General features: G+C 40.4%; 1 protein-coding gene across 1 annotated transcript in view; it reads left to right on the top strand.

Moving 5' to 3' along the window:
- TAFII15 (TBP-associated factor II 15) overlaps nucleotides 1-23,642 on the top strand; it is a 137,329-nt gene that overhangs the window by 26,777 nt on the left and 86,910 nt on the right. Inside the window, exon 3 of the mRNA XM_089458112.1 lies at nucleotides 18,068-18,130. Within this exon, the coding sequence (XP_089314238.1) occupies nucleotides 18,068-18,130 (63 nt within the window). The remainder of the gene's footprint in view (nucleotides 1-18,067; nucleotides 18,131-23,642) is intronic.

Genomic DNA, 23,642 nt, shown 5'->3' with positions numbered 1-23,642 from the left:
CCGTCTCAGCTTTGGAGGACAGAGGATATGAGGTACTGTTCAGGGGAGGACAGGTGTTGATATATCCCAGGGGCACTCCAGCTGATTCAGCTAGAGTGATAGGTGTACGCCATGCAAAGGTGTACAAGTTTGCATTTCAGCGCCTTTTGGCATTGAGCAGTAGTACCGACAGCAGAGCTAGCAGTTCTGAGCTGTGTGAGATTTGGCACCGCAGGATGGGACATATGTATCATGGAGCCTTGAGGACATTGCGGGAGATCACTACAGGTGTGCCAGATTTCAGTACTGATCACTTTGATACTTGCAGAGGTTGTGTGATGGGCAAGTTTGCCAAATCCCCTTTTCCCAGCAGTGACAGCAGAGCGACGGAGATACTTGATTTGATTCATTCCGATGTGAGCGGTCGGATGTCTCATGTTTCCTTGAGTGGGTATGAGTACTATGTTTTATTCATTGATGATCACTCCAGGAGGACCTGGATTTATTTCTTGAAGACCAAGAGTGAGGTCTTCAAGCGGTTTCAGGAGTTCAGAGCTCTTGTGGAGACACAGACAGGCCGAAAGATCAAGTCCTTGAGGTCGGACAATGGAGGAGAGTACACCCTTGGAGAGTTTGTTGACTATTGTGCGGAGGCAGGCATTAGGAGGGAGTTCACTGTTCCTTACAACCCCCAGCAGAACGGGGTTGCGGAGAGGAAGAACAGATCCATCATAGAGGCTGCCAAAGCTATGTTACATGATCAGGGGTTGCCATTGTTCTTGTGGGCAGAGGCCTGCAACACAGCGGTTTACTTGCAGAACAGGAGTCCGCATCGTGCCTTGGGGCACATGACTCCGGAGGAGGCTTTCTCTGGGAAGAAGCCTGATCTTGGTCATCTTCATATCTTTGGATGCATTACATACTCCTATATACCCAAGGAGAAGAGGACCAAACTAGAGCCCACCGCAGAGAAGGGTATCTTTGTGGGCTACAGTGAGACCTCAAAGGCCTTTCGGATTTACATTCCTGCACAGAGGAGAGTTGTTGTCAGACGGGATGTGAAGTTCGAGGAGGACAGGGCCTTTAGGAGGTCACGGGAGTTAGAGTATCTGGATCAGCCAGACCCTCAGCAGCAGTTGAGTCAGTCGCAGGGATCCAGTGGGCAGGGATCAGGAGGATCCGGAGGTACATCTATGAGGATGTCAGGTCCGTCAGTGAGCAGTGGCTCATCGAGCCAGAGGGGTGGTGCTCCGGGCAGCATGCAGAGCAGTTCACAGAGCAGTTCACTAGGGAGTCCACTGATGGACAGTTCACACGGTACCTCAGCTTCTACAGGTTCAGGTGCAGGCAGGAGGACAACAGACAGACAGTCAGGAGTTCAGGCTACTGATGATGATGAGGAGGAGGAGTTTCATTCTCCGGTGGAAGAAGTGCGCTCAGGGAAGAGGAAGCCCAAGTGGCTTCAGGACACCTTGAGAGATGCCACATCTGTTGCTGAGTCGAAGAGGCCGGTCAGAGAGAGTAGACCACCTGAGAGGTTTTGTAGTTATATGGCGATGGTTACCAGCATCCTTGACTCTGAGCCTTCTAGCTATGAGGAGGCAGCTAGCCAGCAGGTCTGGAGAGAGGCCATGCAGGAGGAGTATTCTTCTATCATGAAGAATGATGTTTGGGAGGTGGTGCCGAGGCCTGAGGGCAAATCCGTGGTTACTTCCAGATGGATTTACAAGGTAAAGCATGCTGCAGATGGCAGCATTGAGAAATTCAAAGCGAGGTTTGTGGCTAGAGGGTTCTCCCAGGTAGAGGGAGTTGATTATGAGGAGACCTTCGCTCCCGTGGCTCGATATACTTCGATCCGTTCCATTATATCGATAGCAGCAGAGATGGGTTGGAAGATCCACCAGATGGATGTGAAGACCGCATTTCTCAATGGCTTCATACAGGAGGAGGTGTACATTGAGCAGCCACAGGGCTTTGAGGTGCATGGGAAGGAGTCCCATGTGTGCAGATTGAAGAAGGCCCTTTATGGCCTGAAGCAAGCTCCCAGAGCTTGGTACTCCAGGATAGATGCATACTTGCAGGGGATGGGTTTCACAAAGAGTGAGGCAGATCCGAACCTTTACTTTATTGTGATTGGTGAGGAGCCTCTCATTCTGGTGCTGTATGTGGATGACTTGATCATTACAGGTGCAGAGAGACTCATAGAGCACTGCAAGAGAGATCTTGCGGCGGAGTTTGAGATGAAGGACATCGGCTTGATGCATTACTTTTTGGGTTTGGAGGTGTGGCAGGAGGAGGGGCATTTCTTCCTGGGGCAGGGGAAGTATATTGTGGACATCCTTAGCAGATTCCACATGGAGGATTGTAGACCCATGTCGACACCGATGATCACCAACTGGAAGAAGCTTCATACTTCGGATTCCGAGTTGGTGGATCCCACATTGTACAGGCAGCTGATTGGTTCCTTGATGTATTTGGTCAACACTAGACCAGATATCTGTTTTGCAGTCAACACGATGAGTCAGTTTATGTGTGAGCCTAGGAAGGTTCACTGGGTGGCTGCAAAACACATTTTGCGGTACTTGCAGGGGACAGTGGATTATGGTCTGGACTACGGCAGGGAGATGGAGTGAGATTGGCAGGATACACTGATTCTGATTGGGCAGGTTGTGCTTCTGATAGGAAGAGCACTTCAGGGTGTTGTTTTGGGTTGGGTTCAGCAGTAGTGTCATGGTTCAGCTGGAAGCAGCAGTCAGTAGCACTGAGTTCAGCGGAAGCAGAGTATATGGCAGCCAGTCTAGCTAGTTGTGAGGCCATCTGGCTTCGCAAGATGTTGTTTGGCTTATTTGGTCAGCCGTTGAGACCTTCAGTGATTTACTGTGATAATCAGAGTTGCATTAAACTCACGGAGAATCCAGTATTTCATGACAGGTCAAAGCATATCGGGATCAGATATCATTTCATCAGAGACTATGTTCAGAAGGGAGCTGTGAAGCTTGAGTATATTTCCACTGATGAGCAGGTTGCAGATATCCTTACCAAAGCCTTACCACGGGGCAAGCATGTCTACTTCAGAGACAAGATGGGTGTGGTGAGGAACACCTTCCTCGGTAAGAGGGAGTGTTGAAATTTGGTACCAGAGGACAGGTGGTTCCCTTAGGCTTTGATCTTTGGCCTAGGGAAAAGTGTCCAAAAGAATTTAATTTTTCTCCTAAAGTGACTTTATAATTTTATAAAGTTAAATCTAATTTAAAAGTGACTTTAAGTGATAAAGTTATTAAGTCTAATTTTAAAGTGACTTTTATAAAGTCAATGAAAAATTAGAAAGGAAAAGTGACTTGGAAATAAATGACTAAGTGGGTCTTTATTAAAGTGGGGTGAATTAAAAAATAGAAAGTGAGATTTAAATGAGCATTTAATCTCAACCATTGATCTAAATCTATTTCAGCCATTGGATTTAGAGATCACCCAAAAGTCACTTGGAGTTATATTAAAGGAGGAAAAGGAGGAAAAGGTCATTCATTCTTTCATGAGCAGATTGGGAGAAGGAGAACAAGAGAGCAAGAGAGATTTCTGAGCAGGAAGGAGAAGGAGACAGCAGCTTGGCACACATTCCAAGGCAGCAGTTGAGCAGATTTGTACAGCTGATTCAGCACATAGTGAAAGGCAGATTTTTGCACAAAAATCGAGGAGCAGTTTGCTGATTTTTCTGCACACAAAACGGAGGTCGTACAGCATTTATTGCTGTCCTGTTTGCTGTAATTTCCAGATTGCTGTGAGGCACGGGAAAGGAGATAAGTTGTAAATTTGCTTGCTGATTTTTTGCTGAATAATTCTCACTGTAAAAAGACAATTTTCAGAAATAAAGAAGAGCTCTCAAACTGGTTTTCCCCAAGAGTTGTAAGGGGTTTTTCCAGGGTCAAGTTGACCAAAAATATCAGTGTTTTAATGTGTTTTAATGGCTATTTTTAATTGCTGATTTTTAATTCTGCAATTTCCAGCATTCTGAAAAATTTCCAGAATTTGTGTTTTCAGCAATATTTATTTTTTTCAGTCTATTAAATGTATGGTTATGGGAATGGGCATTTAACTACATGGGAGAAATAAGGAGAAACTGAAAACCGGGGTGGGAAAACAGAAATTTTTACAGTTGGCCTCATGAAGCCAATTCGTACCCTTGGGAAGCCTATATATAAGAGGCATTTGACCTCATTTGGAAGACACATCCAAGACATGCGAAGAAGCAAGAAAAGAAGTTGGATCTTAAGAATAAGAAGTCCTAAAGGCAAGCGAAGTTCAAGAAGGAAGCTGGAATCAAAGTTTTTTGGTCTTTATCTCTCTCTCATGTGCAACGAAATTCTGAAGCTGCTAGGTTGAAATTGTGAAGCTACATCAAGGTCGAAACTGTGAAGTTGCATCAAGGTCAAAGCTATGAAGCTGCTAGATCAAAGTTGCAAAAAATGTTGTTGGGGGTTGAAGTTGCTAAAGAAGTTGATGGAAGGTCGAAGTTTGTTGATGTAAGCTATGTAAGGAAAGATCATCAAGAAGAAAGGTTGACTTGATCTTGGAGGGGTCTTTGGTTTTGGAATTCGTCATTTGAAGATTTTATAATAAGAGAAGAATTCTTGTGGGTTTTCCTCTCAAAGGGAGAGGCTTTGGCCCTGGCTTGCAGCCTACATTTTGTGTCCTCTTGTCTCATTGATCTTCACAAGTTTGGTAATTGTTTGATGATAAAGAACACTATAATAATCAAGTAAAGAAGAAGCTAACTACAAGTACATCAATCTGAAGTTAAGAACATCACAAGCAATTATCAAAGCAAAGAGAAATCTCCCTAATCTAGCTACCCTATATTTCTCAACATGGTATCAGATCTAAGGCGACAACAACAGGGAGAGGCAACTTGAAGATCACTCTATTGAAGAAGGATACATAAGGTCTGAGCACAAGGAGATCATCAAGGATAACTAAAGAGCATCAAAGAAGACTAGTTTACACATCATCTTAAAGGAAGAAATTCTCGAAAGGAGAAAGAAGACCTCAAGGATCCCACCTCCACTCAAAGGTTCTACACCACATCCAAAGGAAGCAAGAAAGAGCACTCCATAATCAAAGGAATCAACGCAATAAGGCCATATCCCTCTCTTGAAAAAAAAGCATTGTCATCTTTGAAGAAGGAAGACATCATCAAGGAAGCAATCATCATCAAAGAAGCATCTTCACTTGACAAGTATTCTATATTTTATGTCTCAATCTACAATGACTTCTTTCTGTAAGGAGAACAACAAACTTGTTAGGACATCAAATTACCTTGCATGGAACAAGAGAATAGATTTAATCCTCTTAGAAAATGAAGTTAGTGAAGGTGTCACGGGCTCAATCACCGAACCTTCTCAAAAGCAATCTCAAGAATTATCAAAGTATATGAATGGAGAAGTAAGAGCTCAAAGAATCCTTAGAGTCAATCATGGATTCCCTCATTCCTTATGTAGCAAAGTTGAAGACAATGAAAGAGATCTATGAAAAATTGATGGAATTGTTCTCTGTAAGTACTGCAGGAGAAATTATATCGTTAAGAAGTGAACTATACAAGATGAAGGTATCAAAGGAAGAAGGGATAGCCTCATACCTTATAAGGGTATCTCAAATAAGAGATCAACTACAACAGCTAGGAGAAGTAATGTCTGATCGAGAAATGACCATCATTGTGCTCAACGCACTACCCAGTGAATGGGGCAACTTTGTATCAAGTATCTATGGAAAGAAGCAAACTAATCCATTCAATGATCTATGGTCATTATGCAAAATTGAAGAAACCAGGCTGAAGGCAAAGAAGAAACCAGACTGAAGGCAAAGAACAACGTCGGATCAAGTGAATAAACTCAAGCATATGTAGCTATGGCAAGGAAGAAAGGGAAATCTCAGAAAATATTTCAAAAGAAAATTGATATGTCTAAGATTCAATGCTATGAATGTAATGAATATGGGCATTTCAAAAGAAATTGTCCTAAACTCAAGAAGGACAACAAGAAGAGAAAGGAAAGAAATGAAGCCCATGTCACCAAAGAAGTAGAAGAACTAGAAAAGAAAAAGACAAAGAAGGAAGAGGTGAAAGATCTTTACTATGATTGAGATAACATCATATACTTAGTTCTTTTCAATTTGTAGAAGATAGAAGTCATGATGGAAAGCATCACAAGTATGATAGGATGCATTGTAACAGTGATTGAGATGACGTCATCATAGAGGCTTGAAAGGATAATCAAAGTAGAAGTCTATATGGTCTAAGCAGTCATAATACATGATAGAAAGGAAGTAGCTCATGGCATCTTCGTTGGAAGCATATAAGGATAACTGGAGTAACAGGTTGAATGATTGAAGCAATTCATCTAGCAAAACAGGAAGATAACAGTCTATCACACCTCATCATTAGGAAATAAGCATTTGCAGAATGAGGATCATTAAGATCCTCCATTGGAATCTTTGTTAAAAGGTTCACATCTACTTAGAAGAAGCAAGTGTCTTGCAGATAGTCTACATTCCACCTTGTGTGGGATCCACAATTTAGAAGGATGAAGATATTGTGACAAAAAGGTGCAACAAGTCAAGCAAGGAAAGGATGCTAGATGACCACATGAAGGACAAGGTATGTATATATTTGGTAATAGATAAATAAAGTCATGTTATCATATAGTTGCATATGGAATGGTTGAATACTCTATCTCACGAGCATGATGAAAGAAGAAGAAACTCTTCCTTAAGAATGATACATGAAGGCATGTAGACAATGTGCCTTGAACTCTTCTACATATTGACATGATATGACCTCATAAATAATATGAGGTGGTTGGAAACTATGGTTCCTATGATAAAGGAACTATGTATAGACGATCCTGAGGAAGCAATATGTGAAGAAAGATGAAAGAAGAGTTCGTGAAAGATGTATCTATAGACACGTAAGATAAGATAAATGACCAACCTCTGATATCAAGAAGGATTAGCTATGACATTTCCATGAAGAAGGTATGAAGACCCTAATATGGATGTTGGAAAAGGAGAACCTTGGTAATGTATGTCTTGGAGATGGATTCATATAGTATGCGAAAGGATGTTGATGTTGCAAGAAACAAATGTCATGACAAAGGGCCATCATAAAGAGGTAATGTTCATTTGATGTTCTTTTTTTATTTTTGAAAGAAACCATCTATTTGGGTTGTAATAGGGCTACCGAAAGAGGGTTATAAGAGTTCATCTACAACTAAGATGGGATGGAAGATCCTGAAATTATGATGACTTGGAAGAGGTAGTAGTATGAAGGATAGGTAGACGATGACTAAGAAAGTCACTTCCCGATGAAGAGAAGGATGACATGACTATTGGTTCAACACTATGTTTTGTTGAAGGGAATTGATGGAAATGGTTGAAACCCTACGAAGAAGTTCTAGAAGAAGATGGCTCCATGATGAAGAAATTGAAGTTCATCCATGACATAATGCAAAGAGGAGCTCTACAAGTAGTTGATACTACCATGATCTCCACCGAGAGTAGATAGCTGCTATTGGTAACAAGTCTGTAGTCAAGAGGGAGCTCGGGTATATTCCTTTTATAGGAATGAGTAGATCCTCCCTAGTTGAGAGGGAGAGATAGACACATCATTCTTGTCTTCATGTCGTGAAGAAAGAATGGAGGATTGAGTGAGCATTCGAATTCCGATACTCTATGAGGATGAGGTAGGGCATCCAATAGGCAAGAGTAGTCGAAGAGGAAATTCCACGAGGATGTGTAAATCCAAGATGGGAATGGTCCTAAAAGGACATACCTTGAACATTCACATGGGGTATGTCCCTTGAGAGATAATGATAAAGGTGTCTATAAATCATTTGTCTCCCCAACATTGTGCTCTAATCTTGTGGAGAGATAGAGTTCTTAGTCAAGGCCTTGCTATGTGACAAAGCCGGCTGATATGATGAGATGCATTGATATAAGTTGATAAGATAACTTATGAGATGTCTTACCAATCCGACTCTTCTGATGAGAATTCTTCAATATGAGAATATCAATGTACCTCATGTGTATTATGAATACTATTGATTTTAGGTAGCATCGGATGTGCTCTAGCTTCGAAATTTTGTGGATGGGCTAGAATACATGAGATCTCCAAGACCCAGAACTCGTTTGGAGAAATTCCACCCGAATTATGAGTTATTAAAATAATTAATATCTTTAATGGGGTTCCTAAGTCTAAACTTAGGAAAATAAAAATATTAATGGGTATTAATAAAAATATGGGTGAGAAGCTTCTAAGAGGCGAGGATCAAGTATGTTTTAATCTTAGCCTTTGATTAGGGACTTAATCTCGACCGTTGATTCATCAACAGGAAAAGTATAAGAGGAGGCTTGAGGGTTAGTTGGAGATACACCATATTGATCAGTCAGTTTGATTTTTTTGTGGTGTGGTTTGCTGAAAAAATCGAATAGGCGCTTTGAGTTGCAGTAGAGGGGTAGGGATGGTTGGGGTTGGAGGATCTTCTTCGGGACCCCGAATACTCAACAGAGAGAGGTAGAGATACGCTAGAGGAGGCAACGTAGACCAAGGGAGGCTGACGCTAAGCTAGGAGGGCCCACACATTGCTTGATGCAGGGGAAGAGCTCCCCTCCTGCAGAAGTCCAAATTCAGCTGGGGAGCAGCAGGATCAGTCGAGAACGCTGGCGTTAGAGCTCCAGGAGGTAGAGGAGGCAGCCCAGAGCTGACATAGTGTCTGAGAGTGCTCCACGCAGTTGCTGCGAAGGGGCAACACAGTTGTAGCCGAGGATAGTCAGTCCAGTTGCCAGTTTGGAGGGATTTTGCCGGGTGAAGTGAGGTAATCTCACTTAGGCATCTGCTAGTATATTTTTGTTGATTTGGGGTAGCATCGGATGTGCTCTAGCCATGAAAATTTGTGGAGAGGCTAAAGCACATGAGATCTCCAAGACCCAGAAATGGTTTGGACAAATTGTACCTGGTTTGGGAGATATTAAAATAATTAATTCTTTTAATGGAGTTCCTAAGTCTAAACTTAGGAAAAATAAAATATTAATGGGTATTAATATAAAATTGGGTTAGAAGGTTCCAAAAGTCATGGATCAAGCCAAATCTAATCTTAGCCGTTGATTAGAGATTTAATCTCGGCCATTGAAGGAACAACGAGAAAAGTATAAGAAGAGGCTTGAGGGTCAATTGGAGATACACTAGAGTGATCAGTCATTCATTTTGCTAGAGCGGGGTTGTTAAGCAAAGTTGAATCAGTGATCAATAGCGAGGGGTAGTGAGTACGAGGTAGAGAGGCAGAGACAATATTGGGAGACCAGTGCAGAAGCAAAGAGAGTGAGAGCAGCAGCCAATCCAGGCTACGCAAAGCCTAGTATAGACAACATAGAGGGCTAGAGGGACTCTGTCATACACACAGAGGCTATTGGAGTGACGCAGAGGGTCCCAGAGGCTGCGTAGTGCCTCAGAGGGCTGATGCAGAGGGTCCTGGGGTTGACGCAGGTCAGTAGAGGGCTGACGCAGAGGCTAGAAGGGCTAGCGTTGAGCTTTAGTTTTGCCGGAGAGGGTTTCGTGGGACAGGTTTTCTGAATACCTGTTTCTGAATATAGAGGTGTATTGCTGCCTTGTATTTTTCTTTGCCGGGTGAGCCGATTAGGCACCCAGTTGTACTCAGATAGACTACATAATAATATAACCCTCTGAATAGCTACACCGATTTTCCCGCATTGGGTTTTTCCGGGGACATTTGTCCAAAAACAACGGTGTCACTTGTGGGCTTGTTTTCTTTCAGTTGATGATCTGTAGATGTTGTGACTGTATTGTGTTTATTTCGGTATTTAAATGTATTAAATAACTTGTTCGCATTTAAACAAGTAGAAGAAATAGACCAACAAAATACAGATTAATTTTCTAACGGTTAGACTTAGAAAATTCAACAATTTTATCTTTGTAATTGGATAGCCGAGAGGGCATCTAGAGTTGTATTCAGAACTACCGCTTAATAATAGAAAACCCTCATATATGTTGCACCGGTTTTCCCGCATTGGGTTTTTTCGGGGACGTGTTGTCCAAAAATAACGGTGTCCCTTGTGTGTTTGGCTCATATTTGTTTCAGTTTATGATTTGTATGTTAGTGTAGTCTGCAGTAGTGTTTTTCATCTCTGTGTGTAAATTAAATAACTTGTTGAATGTAATAACAAGTAGGAGATGATAAACCAGTGATTGCAATAGGATTTTTGATGTGTAGATTTAGAAATTTTCACAACTACCTCCCTAGTTAAGAGGGATTGCAGTAGGATTTCTGATGTGTAGATTCATAAATTTTCACAAATATCTCCCTAGATAAGAGGGAGTGTTGGAAAATGTAACTAGGTCCGCTCATCATAATCTTGATTTTAATTATTTGATGTAGAGAGAAAAAGAAATTATAACATTTGTTTCATGCTCAAGGTCAATTTATTTATAGGTCAAGCATCGATTGTGTGCTTTTAGGGGTTGTCATAGAGTCAAGAAGTCAATAGAGCCAATGTCATAGATAAAAGACCCCATTGGGCATCTTGCAACAAGTCAAATGAATATATTTTAGTCAAAATTGTGTCAAAATACCCTTCCAAATCAAGGTGGCCTACAAGAGATCAAGTCCTCCTCATGAAGTCAATTTGTACCCCTGGGAAGCCTATATTTAGGAAGCATTCAACCCCATTTGAAAGACACAGCTAAGACATGCGAAGAAGCAAGAAAAAAAGTTTGATCTTATGAATAAGAAGTCCTAAAGGCAGGCAAAGTTCAAGAAAGAAGCTGGGATCAAAGTTTTTTGGTCTCTCTCTCTCTCTCTCACATGTGCAATGAAATTTTGAAGCTGCTAGGGCGAAAATGTGAAGCTACATCAAGGTCGAAGCTGTGAAGCTGTATCAAGGTTGAAGGTCTTAGGTCTCGAAATTATTTATTTGAAGATTGTATAAGAAGAGAAGAATTCTTGTGGGTTTTCCTCTTAAGGGGGGAGGTTTTGGTCTTGGCTAGCAGTCTACATTTTGTGCCCTCTTGTCTCATTGATATTCATAAGTTTGGTAGTAGTTTGATGATAAAGAAAACTATAATAATCAAATAAAGAAGAATCTAACTACAAGTACATCAAATTGAAGTTAAGAACATCACAAGCGGTTATCAAAGTAAAGAGAAATCACCCTAATCTAGTTGTCCTTGATTTCTCATCATTTTGTCCCCTGAAACTCAACCCAAATAATTCTCTTTCTATGGCCTATACAGGATTAATTTGACCCTTGAAAGCCTTTGGTTAGTGTTTATTTGTGGTAGCATCGAATGTGCTCTAGCCACGAAATTTGGTGGAGAGGTTGGGGCACATGAGATCTTCAATATCCAGAAAGGGTTTGGGTAGATTCCAAGCAGTTCAGGAGATACTAAAATAATTAATATTTTTAATATGGACCCTAAGTCTAAACTTAGGGAAATTACAATATTAATGTGGATTAATATGAAACTGTGTTAGAATGGTCCAAAAGACAGGGATCAAGCCAGATCTATTCTTAGCCGTTGATTAGGGACTTAATCTCGGCCGTTGATATGTCAGCGAGAAAAGTATAAGAAGGGGCTTGAGGGTCACTTGGAGATTACACTAGATGATTAGTCATTCTATTCTCTAGAGCGGGGTTTACTAAGAGAGATAGAATTAGTGATCGAAGAGGCAGCTGAGGGGCATTGAGTATAGAGAGACAGAGAGGCAGAGATAGTGCCGAGAGAGCAGCAGAACAACCAGAGAAAGTGACGCAGGAGCAGCCAGTGCTCACGCAGAGGCAGCCAAGTGCTGCGCAGAGCATCAGAGAGGCCAGCGTAGCTGACGTAGAGGGTCAGAGAGCTAACGCAGGGCCTCCTGGGATTGATGCAAGCCAATATAGGCTGACACAGGGCCAACGCTGGGCTAGGTGAGGCTAACGCAGTCCAGATAGGCAGACGCTGGGGTTTCTGGGGCAGATTTGAGCTGAGGAGCTGCTAGAAGGATTATCCGGGGTTTCAGCTAAGAGATTTGTCTCAAATTGAGAGGTATTACTGTTAAGGAAATTCTCTGTTGGGTAGGCCAGTTTCAGCACCTAGATTGTACTCTGATATTGCTTAATAAGAAAACCCTCAGATAGCTGCACCAGTTTTCCTGCATTTGGTTTTTCCGGGGACATTGGTCCAAAAATAATGGTGTCATATGGTGTGATTGTTTTTGTTTCTTTCAGTTGCTGATATGTAATATGTTGAGCATGCACTAGTGTTTATTTTCAGTATTTACATTGTAAATAACTTGTGAAGTAACTGAACAAGTAGGTAGGAATAAATCAGTTAAAGTGCATGGAGGGTTTCTAACTAAGTAAACTTAGAAACTTCAACATGGTATCAGAGCATGATTGCAAATCACAGGAAGACTGAGGACATCAGCCGAGCGGGGCAATAGCAGCAGAAAACAACTGTCTCGAGGTGACAAGCTGTTTCTAGCAGAGCAACAACAACGGAAGGGTGACACAGTGCCTGTGTCATCAAGGGTGAGCTGAGAAGAGGCAGCGCAGAAGCTAAGGAAGGCAAAGGAGCCTCACGTAGAGCCACGCAGAAGCTGGGAGGGCTGACACAGTTGGTTGAGGAGGCCGGGTTGCTGGTGCTGGGATTACGCCGAGCCTAGAAGCTCTCACCTTCAGGTTGCTGGGGTTTAGAAGGCTGTGGAAATATTGCAGAGTGGAGTTGGTGAGGTTCTGTAGTCAGAACAATCCCTGACAGAGCAAGGCTAGTGGAGTTGCTACCGAGGGTTTCTAGCCGAGGAACCCGTGTCAGCGGTGCGGTTGCACAAGACGATCAAAGTAGGGGCATCTCGACAGCGGCAGAAGGATTTCCAGGAGGGAAATCGGGACTCAGACGGAGTCCAGAAGAGAACTTCTAGACGGGAAGTAGAGACTCGGAGGAGTCGAACAGAGAACTTCCAGGAGGGAAGTCAAAGTGCATCGTGGCATTACACGGAGTAAGAGACCAGGACAGGTTTGACAGAGCATCAAACTTTGCAGTCTGGAAGGCCAGAATCTTATTCTTACTTGATAGAAATCGTGTCCAACACTTCGCCTTGAGGATGATAGCTATTCCAGTTGACCCAACGGATAATGACAAGTATGAGGAGGCGATGGTGAGGGCCAAGGGCATCATCCTTGACGGGGTCAAGGATCATGTAGTACCACATATTGTCGAGAAGAAAATGACACAAGAGATGTGGGAGGCTCTAAAGACATTGTACCAGCGTACTTCTATGCAGAGAAGGATGTTACTTGAGAACCAGATGACGTCATATCAGATGAAGAAGGGAGATTCGATCGACACCTTTCTCCGTGGACTAAATGAGATTTGAGATCAGTTGACTTCCGTAGGGGCCACATTGGATCAAGAGTTGATGGTGAGGACAACCCTGAATGTTGTCTCAGAGGACTGGGAGGTATTTGTCCAGAGTATGATGGGTAGAGGGACCCTTCCACCTTGGGATGAGATGTGGGCGGCTCTTCGCCAAGAGGAGATCAGACGGTAGTTAGAGGTAGGAAGCAGCAGTAAGGGGACTCGTGTCAAGAAAGAGGAGGAGGAAGATGTTGCCCTAGCATCTGAGGGAAAGCAAGAAAAACGGAAGAAGAAAGATCTCTCCAGGATCAAATGCTTCCACTGTGGGGAGCTGGGTCATTATGCGACCCAGTGTCTAAGGAAGAAGGGTAAGGGAGAGTCTTCCAAGACTAAGGCCGCACCAACAAGGGCAGAGAAGGAAGTGGAGACAGACGATGACTGTGCCATGAGTGCACATGCACCACTTGAGTGGAAGTGGGGAGACATCGAGCTGTAGTCGGATGGACTATAGGCGATGAGGGGTAGGATCCTCGAGGTACCCAACCTCTTGGCTTAAGCCTTGCTATGGGAGCCCCGAAGAGTAGTAGGACTGGCTGATGTGGGTAGAGACAGATGCGGATGGAGCGACAGAGAGAGCTACAGTGCAGGATTCCCAGGACAACACAGAGCTAGCACGCTGTAACAGTGCGAGAAGCACAGGAGTGTTGCACCAGTGCAGGATGGCACAGAGAGGTGTGCAACGGTGTGAGATGTAGAGAGTTGTAGCAGCGCAAAGGTCAGAGGGAGCATTGTCAGCGACAGAGGGAGCTTCAGCATCAGTGGGTGTCTCTAGCCCGACAAGGAGGTCAGAGTTGGGAGATCAGTTACTTACTTCTCACTAACTAAGTTGCAATGCAGCAGTGGGCAGCATGATGAAACATGATGAGAGGAGGTGAAGTGCAGATGCAACAGTGGTAGTGACAGAACCATGGGCAGCAGCACGGATGCAGAGGGAGCTTTGTTACGGATGCAGCAGTGGCAGTGGTAGAGCCATGGGCAACAGTACAGGATACAACAGTGTAGAGGATGTTGAGCAGGGAGGCTTGGCATCAGCACAGGGACCAATGCTAGATGATCAGAGTAATACTCAGTGAGAAGTATTGCTAGACCAAAATCCACGCTAAGAGGGAGTGTTGATTTGTGGTAGCATCGGATGTGCTCTAGCCACGAAATTTGGTGGAGAGGTTGGGGCACATGAGATCTCCATTACCCAGAAAGGGTTTGGGCAGATTCTAAGCAGTTCAGGGGATATTAAAATATTTAATATTTATAATATGGACCCTAAGTCTAAACTTAGGGAAATTAAAATATTAATGTGGATTAATATGAAACTGTGTTAGAATGGTCCAAAAGACAAGGATCAAGCTAGATCTAATCTTAGCCGTTGATTAGGGACTTAATCTCGGCCATTGATATGTTAGCGAAAAAAGTATAAGAAGGGGCTTGAGGGTCACTTGGAGATTACACTAGATGATCAGGCATTCTATTCTCTAGAGCGGGGTTTGCTAAAAGAGATAGAATTAGTGATTGGAGAGGCAACTGAGGGGTATTGAGTACAAAGAGACAGAGAGGCAGAGATAGCGTCGGGAGAGCAGCAGAGCAGCCAAAGAAAGTGACACAGGAGCAGCCACTGCTCATGCAGGGCCACGCAGAGGCGGCCAAGTGCTGTGCAGAGCACCAGAGAGGCTAGCGTAGCTGACGCAGAGGATCAGAGAGCTGACGCAGGGCCTCCTGGGGATGACGCAGGCCAATATAGGCTGACACAGGGCCAACGCTGGCTAGGTGAGGCTGACGCAGTCCAGATAGGCAGACGCTGGGTTTTCTGGGGTAGATTTGAGCTGAGGAGCTGCCGGAAGGATTATTCGGGTTTCAGCTAGGGGATTTGTCTCAAATTGAGAGGTATTATTGCTAAGGAAATTCTTTGTTGGGTAGGTCGTTTCGGCACCTAGATTGTACTCTAATATTGCTTAATAAGAAAACCCTCAGATAGTTGCACTGGTTTTTCTGCATTGGGTTTTTCCGGGGACATTGGTCCAAAAATAATGGTGTCATATGGTGTGATTGTTTCTGTTTCTTTCAGTTGCTGATCTGTAATATGTTGAGCATGCACTAGTGTTTATTTTCAGTATTTACATTGTAAATAACTTGTTAAGTAACTGAACAAGTAGGTAGGAATAAATTAGTTAAAGTGCATGGAGGGTTTCTAACTAAGTAAACTTAGAAACTTCAACAGTTAGAACTTAGAACAACCCTTAAAGGCCCCGCCTGTGGTCAATTTGACTTGCTTCCACAAGCCGAATTTCAATCTTCTCCTATGGCCCTAATTTGGCCTTACTGTGGCTCTTCTGTGTTAACATGCCCTTATTGTGGCCCAAACAAACACAATTTAGGCCTCTGTCTCCCCTTCTCCTGCGGCTAGAATAGGCTTGAATTCGATCCCTCTTCACAACTCCAAATTCGGCCTTAGATCAACATCAAAATCTCGGATTTAGCATAATGAATAGCCACAAGAACACAAAATGAAAAGAACAACCAAAAGCCGTTTGAGTACTCGACCTCCTTCATCTCTGTGTGACTCCTCTTGGTCTCAGAAATCTTAGAGAGAATGCTTAAGATAATGTGTGAGAAATTGTTTCTTTTGGACGGAAACCAAGTTCCCTATATAGACAAGACGAAGGGGCAAGAAAGGGGTGGTTGAATTGCCCTAAAACCCCTCAAAATAACGAGCTGACTTGAACTCCAATAAAAAATTGAAATTACAAATTCAATTTTTTATTGTGCCGTCTTTAATCCTTCTTGACACCATTTTTCAAAATATAAAAATTCCTTTCTGAAGGCTGACTTGATGAATACATTATAACAACTAAGATCCATAAACATTATTTATTTTTATGAATTGTCTTATGCCAAATTTAGACCAAGACGCCATTTAGATTTGGGCACCATCACCACACTTTCAGTGCTTCAACTTTGATAAGGCATATCTCCTCAACCGTGAGGAGTTATGTGGCATGCCACCTACTAAAAGAAGCAACATGATGGATACTATCAGCCTATGATGGTCTTGCTTGCAAGTTCACTGACTTCCAATTCATTTTCCTCAACAAGAGCGAGGCATCTGGACTAGGGCTTCCGTTCCTTCTATTCTAGGGCTTCTTGTGCATTGGTTATTGTAATCCAATGACGTTTATTAAAATCATTCAAAGATTGACTTGACATCAATGACAACACCATTCAATAATTGGCTAGGTTTTACAGGCCCACAAGGGTTCAACATGTCAAACTAGGGGAATATCACCACCCTTGCTTTACCATCCAGCCAAGCTCTCATTGATAATAAATTGAATTTATTTATTTATTTATATGTTATATGATCAAAATTGACACTTTATATGATTTTGAAAGAGATCTCTTCTCCTGAAGGCTGAAACTCAATTTAATTTGGACCCGAGTATAATTAACTTTGTAGGGCATTTTAGAAGATTTGAAAGACTTAATAAGTCAAATGAATCTAAAGGTTCTTGGTAGTTGAAAATTTCTAGACCAAGCTCATCATGGAATAAGGTTATTTTTTGTAAGAACAAATTGGAATGCTATCTTTTCTTGAACTCATAACCATTTACGTGAATAGGAGATGTTTGTGGCCAAAACTCATAACGATCTCCACCAGTGAATTATTTTCAATTGTGACTTGATGATGGCAGGATAAGTCCATGCATACTATAGACCCATGCACCCAACCAACTAGTAAACTACGAGTGCCAAGTAATGCTGAAGATCTTGTCTTGGGATTTGAGTAGTCTTTTTTTTTTGTCACCATGCAAATAGCTTTACTCGATGTTAAGTTAGTATAGGAAAATATTTGATCAAAATTATAAGTAACATTCGATATATATATATATAAATGTTATATGTAATTTTCTATTTTACAACACTATGTGAGCTCTCTACTGCATGGTTGGATCACCAAGAGTTAAAAATAAGGTTCAACTTTGGAAGGTAATATGAGTATAGAAAGGTGAAATGAAATGAATCAATGGTGAGTATGGATCTCTGTTTAAAGGTGTCAACAACTCCACTTGAAGATGACTTTTCGGATCCTTACTTGAGGATGGCTTAGCCATGGTTTCTTAGAGGTTAGAGTTATAATAATTGTTTTTGTGCAGCTGGTTTGAAGCTACACGGCTTGAGGGTGTGTTGTATATATGTGTTTAGAGCAAGCTGGTGTCTTGGATTCATGGTGGCCAGGGTTCTGTTGACATTTAGAGTTCCTCAAGGTAACTTGTGGGATTATAAATGGCCTTTTGGGATCAATCAATTGATTGGTTTGAATATTTTTTATTATATAAAAATACTTGAAGTATTCATTTATTGTTTGTGCATACTTTCAAGATTGCTATAAATCTAGTTGATGTCTATTTATTCAAGATTACTATAGAGGAAAAGAAATGAACATTCATTCTGTACCATCACTGGAATTTTGGCATGCTTATGTCTTTTGCCTATTATGGTATTGATCTGTATATTTTGCTGATCTGGTCATTTTTGGCAGAAAATATTCACGTTCTAACATATGCTATTTCTTTGTAAGCAACCATTTATTGTGCAGGCATTTTCATGGAACTAATCTATTAGATGCTTGGTGTTTGGCAGAATTCGGATGGTATCAATAGCTACACAGAAATTCATAGCAGAGATTGCAAGTGATGCTTTTCAGTATGTTTCTAGAAGATCCTTGTGATTTTTCTTTGTATTTTGATTTTAGGAACACCCTACCTTTGCATGTAATTCTAAAATGCAAGTTGTAGCATATAGATTAAAAGGTGAAATTTTTCTTGATAAAATGCTCTGGAGTAGATAGAATCTTGCCAATTGTATTCATTTTTTTTTCTGAAGTTTTTTTCATGAAAAAATTTGTTGTTTGGCGTGTCTGATGTATATTTATGCTATCTTCATTCAAAATGTCTGAATAGAATATTTCAATTGTCTGCTAATACTGTTTTTTTTCAATGATGGAGTTTAGTAAAAACCTGGTGGCATATTCCTTTCTTTGTCATAATTTTTATTTTTCGGTTCCTCCCTTGATGGTTTCTTCTTAATTTCTTCCTCAGTGCTGGAAGGGCACATCGATGGTTGTTCTTAAAAGGATATTTTGCAAGGATAAATATGCCGTAAACACTGTTGGAAAGATTAAAAGTTAATTCAGAAAACACAAAGGATGTCCTTGGAAATTCTGAATTATAACGATACTTGCTCTGCCTAATGGTCAACAACAATTCATTATCTATAACATTAATAAATTTAATACTGCACATGGATGTGGGTCACACAAAAAGCTTTGGAAAATGACACAAGATTGCGATATGACCACATGAGCATAAAATTGAGGAGGAAGGATTGTTACCTGAAAGCTTGTGAATAAGTAAAGTCACATGTCTTCAGGTAATCCGACAAGCTAATTTTGGCCGTCAATCTTAGCTTAGGAAAGTTATAAATTGAGCCTAAAGTGAGGAGCTAACACGCAAGAACAACAAAAGATTGAGAGAGGCTTCTTAGTGAGTGTGTGCTGGGCCCGAGAGAGTGCAGAAAGGCTGGTGATCAGTTTTGTATTTTCTCAGTTGGGCCATTATCCCAGGACAAGAGCCCAAGTAAGTTCTGTGATTAATTTATTAATGAAGAACTGCTGATTGGGTAGAAATCTGTTTATGTGTATGTGATTCAGATCGAGTAATTTTACTTCCGCTAAATATTTTGGTTAGGAATCTGGTTGTGTATTTGTTTAGTAATTATTTGCTTGGAATTAAAAACTGGGTGTTGGGTCTGGGTAAATTCTAACACAGGAAACCCCAACTCCAAGGAAAACCTGCAATGCTGTATGTATTTTATATTTCTTTTGCAACAAAAGATTTTTTTCTGAGAATTACAACAAGGGAGAAACTTCCCTTTTATCACAGAAATATAACTGATCAATTCTCCAAGATAAATCGATCTAATCATTTCCACCTCTATTTGCCAAAAAGTTGCTTGAATTTGCCTGTTTTCTTGCACGTGTGAGTGCAAATGCTCTCCTCTAGCCCACACTTGTGAACTGGAGATGCGCAACTGATCTTGGGGTTCAAGTAATTCGGCCTTTACTTGATATCAATCTCGCCTGGAAGCTGAACCTCTGCCAACTGCTGAACTCTTGGCTCTTCCTTCACTGCGCTCTCACAGACTCATCTGACTTGCCACCAACTCGCTCTATTTGCTCTTATAATTTCGATCTCAGCCCTAATCTCCTTCTCAACGACTGAGATTAAATCATGATCAATGGTTGAGATTAAATCATAAGTTAACTTAGGAACTTCTACATTTTCCTAAGTCTAACTCTAGGAAATAGTTAAATAAATTAATATTCAGCTGAAGTGGTAGTCTTCTGCATTCTTATGCTAGTCTTAGCACTTAGACAAGCAAAACACTTCTTCTCTACTCCAATCAACACTTAGTACTTTTCACAATTCCCCTTACATGTTCATCTCATGCATGTAAATTTTGCATTCCCCAACTTTTGAATTGTTTGTCAAATGTCACCATAATAGGTCTGAATGACGAAAAGAAAAATCATGCAATCCTTAGTCAAGTCAAGTAAAATAATAGGGTAAGAGGTAAAGAGAAAAGAAAATGAAAGAAAGTTGTTGCTACCAAAATAAAAAGTCCACCCTTGAAGTCCTAGAGTTGAATGCTTATCAAAGTAAAAAGTGACTTGAAAAAATTAATGAAAAATAACATAAGGGAGAAGAAAATGTGCTGAAGTAGCGGGATATTGAATTAAAAAAGACCTCCTCTCAAATGTTTGCAATAAATTATATGAAGATTGCTGGTCTAAAAATTACTAGTCAGTCTAAAGAGAAACTTAGTACCTCACTTCATGATTTTGAAGGCTATTTTATAAGTTTCCCTAGTTTCATTCCACAATTTACATCACCCTTACCCATCTAAAACCGAGAGACTTAGGAAGATACCTTATGTCCTACCTTGAAGACACATGTAAAGGGGATAAGGTTGTACCACCATGGTTTGCTTAAGCAAGCTAGTAAGATTTGCTATTGTTAACTTTTCTAATGCGGATTATCCATGTTTTGGTGTCTTACATCTTGTTTGGAGTTTGATTCATGATAGGTTGGGGCACTATACATCGGAGTTCATGCTTTTTACTTCAGGGTTTGTGCACATTGCCATGGGATCCATGAGAGCATGGATGACACATCACCATCGGGTGTCCACATCATCCAATTGCACACTTGTTAGCATATGGAACATGCATGAGCCACTTGGAGGAATAGTGTCACATGTGTGGGTGGTTAAAGGTGGTTAGAACACAATTATTGAGGTTGAATGGCTTTAAGTGCAATTATCTTTTGATAGAGTGGCCAGAGTTTTGCTAGGTCAACACCACTAGATGCACATTGGCCATGGGATTTTTGAATTTGGGTCATAATAGAAAATTGAGTAAAAATTGACCAAGTTACGTTGTTACAAGAATTGTTGTGTGAAAATTATCATGCATTTTGACCACTTGACATCCACAACTGTGGAATTTGACCATAAGATTGGAGTAGCCCACTAGTTTGACTAGATCAAAGAGGAATTTAGGAGTTTATTAAAATACCACTTGTAACAAGCACATGGTATTGTAAAGCACAATGTATTGAATGATAGTTTCGATGCACCCCTTTTGTAAAAGAGGTTGCTTTAACTCATTTTTTCTCATTGGAGAATAAAGCTAATTAACATTTCTACTGTTTTCCTTGAACATCTTCTATTTTCTTGTGAGTGATGGTTCATAATCCTTAAGAAAAAATTATAATGCTATAACATTCGAAGTGGCCAAAGTTATTGTGAAGAAGCTTAAGCTAAGAAGTTACGAGCTTCTATTTTTTTCACTTTACCAAATATTTTTTTTATCTATAGATGCAAATATATTTAGCAGGAATACCCTTGAGGTTTTGTTTTATTACATAAATATTTGCTAAGGGTGGAGAGGTTGGAATGTGTTATATGGATCTCAAAAGACCATTTCCAAGCCTTGGACAATGGAAAATATCGATTTCCAGCAAGTTGGAAATTGTATTTTTGTGATCTTGGGATAAAATCCCATTGGATACTATGATGAGGAAATTTCTAGCAATGAATATTCAATAGAAACAACTGAAAAAACTTATATTTTTGAATCTATATCGATAAATCAACAATGAAATTATTATTATTAGAGTTTGAACGCAAGATACCAACAAAATACTTACTTTGTATTTAAAAAAAGTATCGATATTTTGCAACAACCACTTGAATGCTTAGTTCTACAAGATAATACTTGATATAGAGGGTAAAATATGTGCAGAAAATATCCCAAATTTATTGTATCGAAACCTTGCTAGAATCATTTTCAATTTTAACGTTCCAAGGAAAATAGAGTTGTATGAAATAAAACTTGAAAAAGCAAGTAAAATAACGTAAATTAACATAAAAATTGAAAATTTTGATTTTTTTGAATAAGATGGTTATTGCAAATTCTTACCTTGAGCCCAAGTAACTTACCCAAATAACTTACTTCAAGAGATGGGTTGTGAAACACACTCCTCTCTATGTCGGTCTTGCACTTAATCAAGAAAGTAGGATTGGTCTACAAGAGAAATCACCCCCCCCTTGTGACTTAAGATACTCTCCACTTTTTGGACTTATTACAACAAAATCTAGCAATCCTAGTGCAACACCTCACTAGATAGCGTAGATCTTATGGAAAACAAGAGATCAATCGCCACTGTCACGTCAATGGCTTCTCTTCGGCTATATAATGGTGGATATTATCCCTACAAAAGATCACCGACTAGGAATACAACTGAGAAGGGCTTAATGGTGATGCAAGGTCTAATAATTGAAGGAAAAGGTACTGGCCAAGCCTTGAAACACTAAGATAAGAGTTTCTTTGAGTTCAAGTACACTATTCTAAGACCTTTAGGGCACATAATGGCATATAACAACTTTAGAAAATAACCTATAAGTGATAGGATCAAGTTGTCAGCCCCAATTTTGAGGTAAAACCATGCAATTAATGCTATATCTTTTACTTTTATGTTTATTAAATGCAACCCATTTCGATAGGGCAATAGCAAATGGACAATAAATTGCTATTAAATGCAGATTTAAGTTAACCCTAGCCCTAGTTATCATAAATGTAAGAGAGAAAGAAGAAATTAAATTTATCACAAGTTAGTCTAGGGTGTTCTCTCAGTTGGGTAATGGAGTAATGTTGGCGAGGTCAACGATAGGGGAACCTAAATGAGGTTGGTGGAGGAGAAAAAATTAAAATGCCTCTTTTAAAAACCTTGACAACTTTCTTCAAGTGGAGATTTAACGTCAAGGGATGCATGAACCAAGTTCCCTTGATGTATTCTTGAGGGACTAATTTTGTGAAACATAAAGAAACCATATTTCATTAAAGATATTGCACTTTTTGATATGACACATAGAAACCCTAATTTTAGAAATTTGCATGCAAAATTGAAGAAAATCAACAGTCAGCTTACACCATTCAATCAAGAATCACTTCATTAATCCAAGACAAGTCTCTTCATGAAAACATATCCCTCCGAAGACAATTTGCTCCATCAAGATCACATTGTGTCCAAGCGAAAAGAACAAGAGAGCTAATGGGCACTTCTTAGGAGAGAGAGAAGTGTTATGTTGTGTGATGATTCCAAATGAAAGTTACTCCCCTCTATTTGTATGAGGGTGATTGATGAGCTACGAAATTGACTCTCTTTTTGTCTATTAAAATATCTCTTCTTGCCCCAATTTTCCTTTCTTTTCCGTCCTCAGAACATTATATATGCTTTTTATTACATACATATGCTTATTATGTTCCTGATTTCCTTGTTTTAGTCTAGAATTGAGGAATGTTGAAGAAGTATCATAGTCTAGGTGTCATACATATATGTTTATGTTTAAAATTTGGTGTGTGTATAATAAAATGGTGGACTGACTTATCGCTAAATAGTGTCAAAAGGTTCTCCCAAGTTACTTGTTTGACTATTGACATCCAGGTGGAACAATGACAATTTTGATCAAGAACCAAGGACACAATTTTGATCAAAGGATTGAGGACGTTATTGTTTTTGTCAAGAACCAAGGACCTTATTGTTATATCAAAGATCGAAGACTTTTACTGTTACAATCAAAGACCACAAACCAC

The sequence above is a fragment of the Pinus tabuliformis genome, chromosome 7 (genome assembly GCF_031772625.1).
Source record: "Pinus tabuliformis cultivar Carrire ecotype Pingquan chromosome 7, CPIR1, whole genome shotgun sequence".
NCBI lineage: Eukaryota > Viridiplantae > Streptophyta > Pinopsida > Pinales > Pinaceae > Pinus > Pinus tabuliformis.
This window is presented reverse-complemented; position numbering and strand designations above follow the sequence as displayed.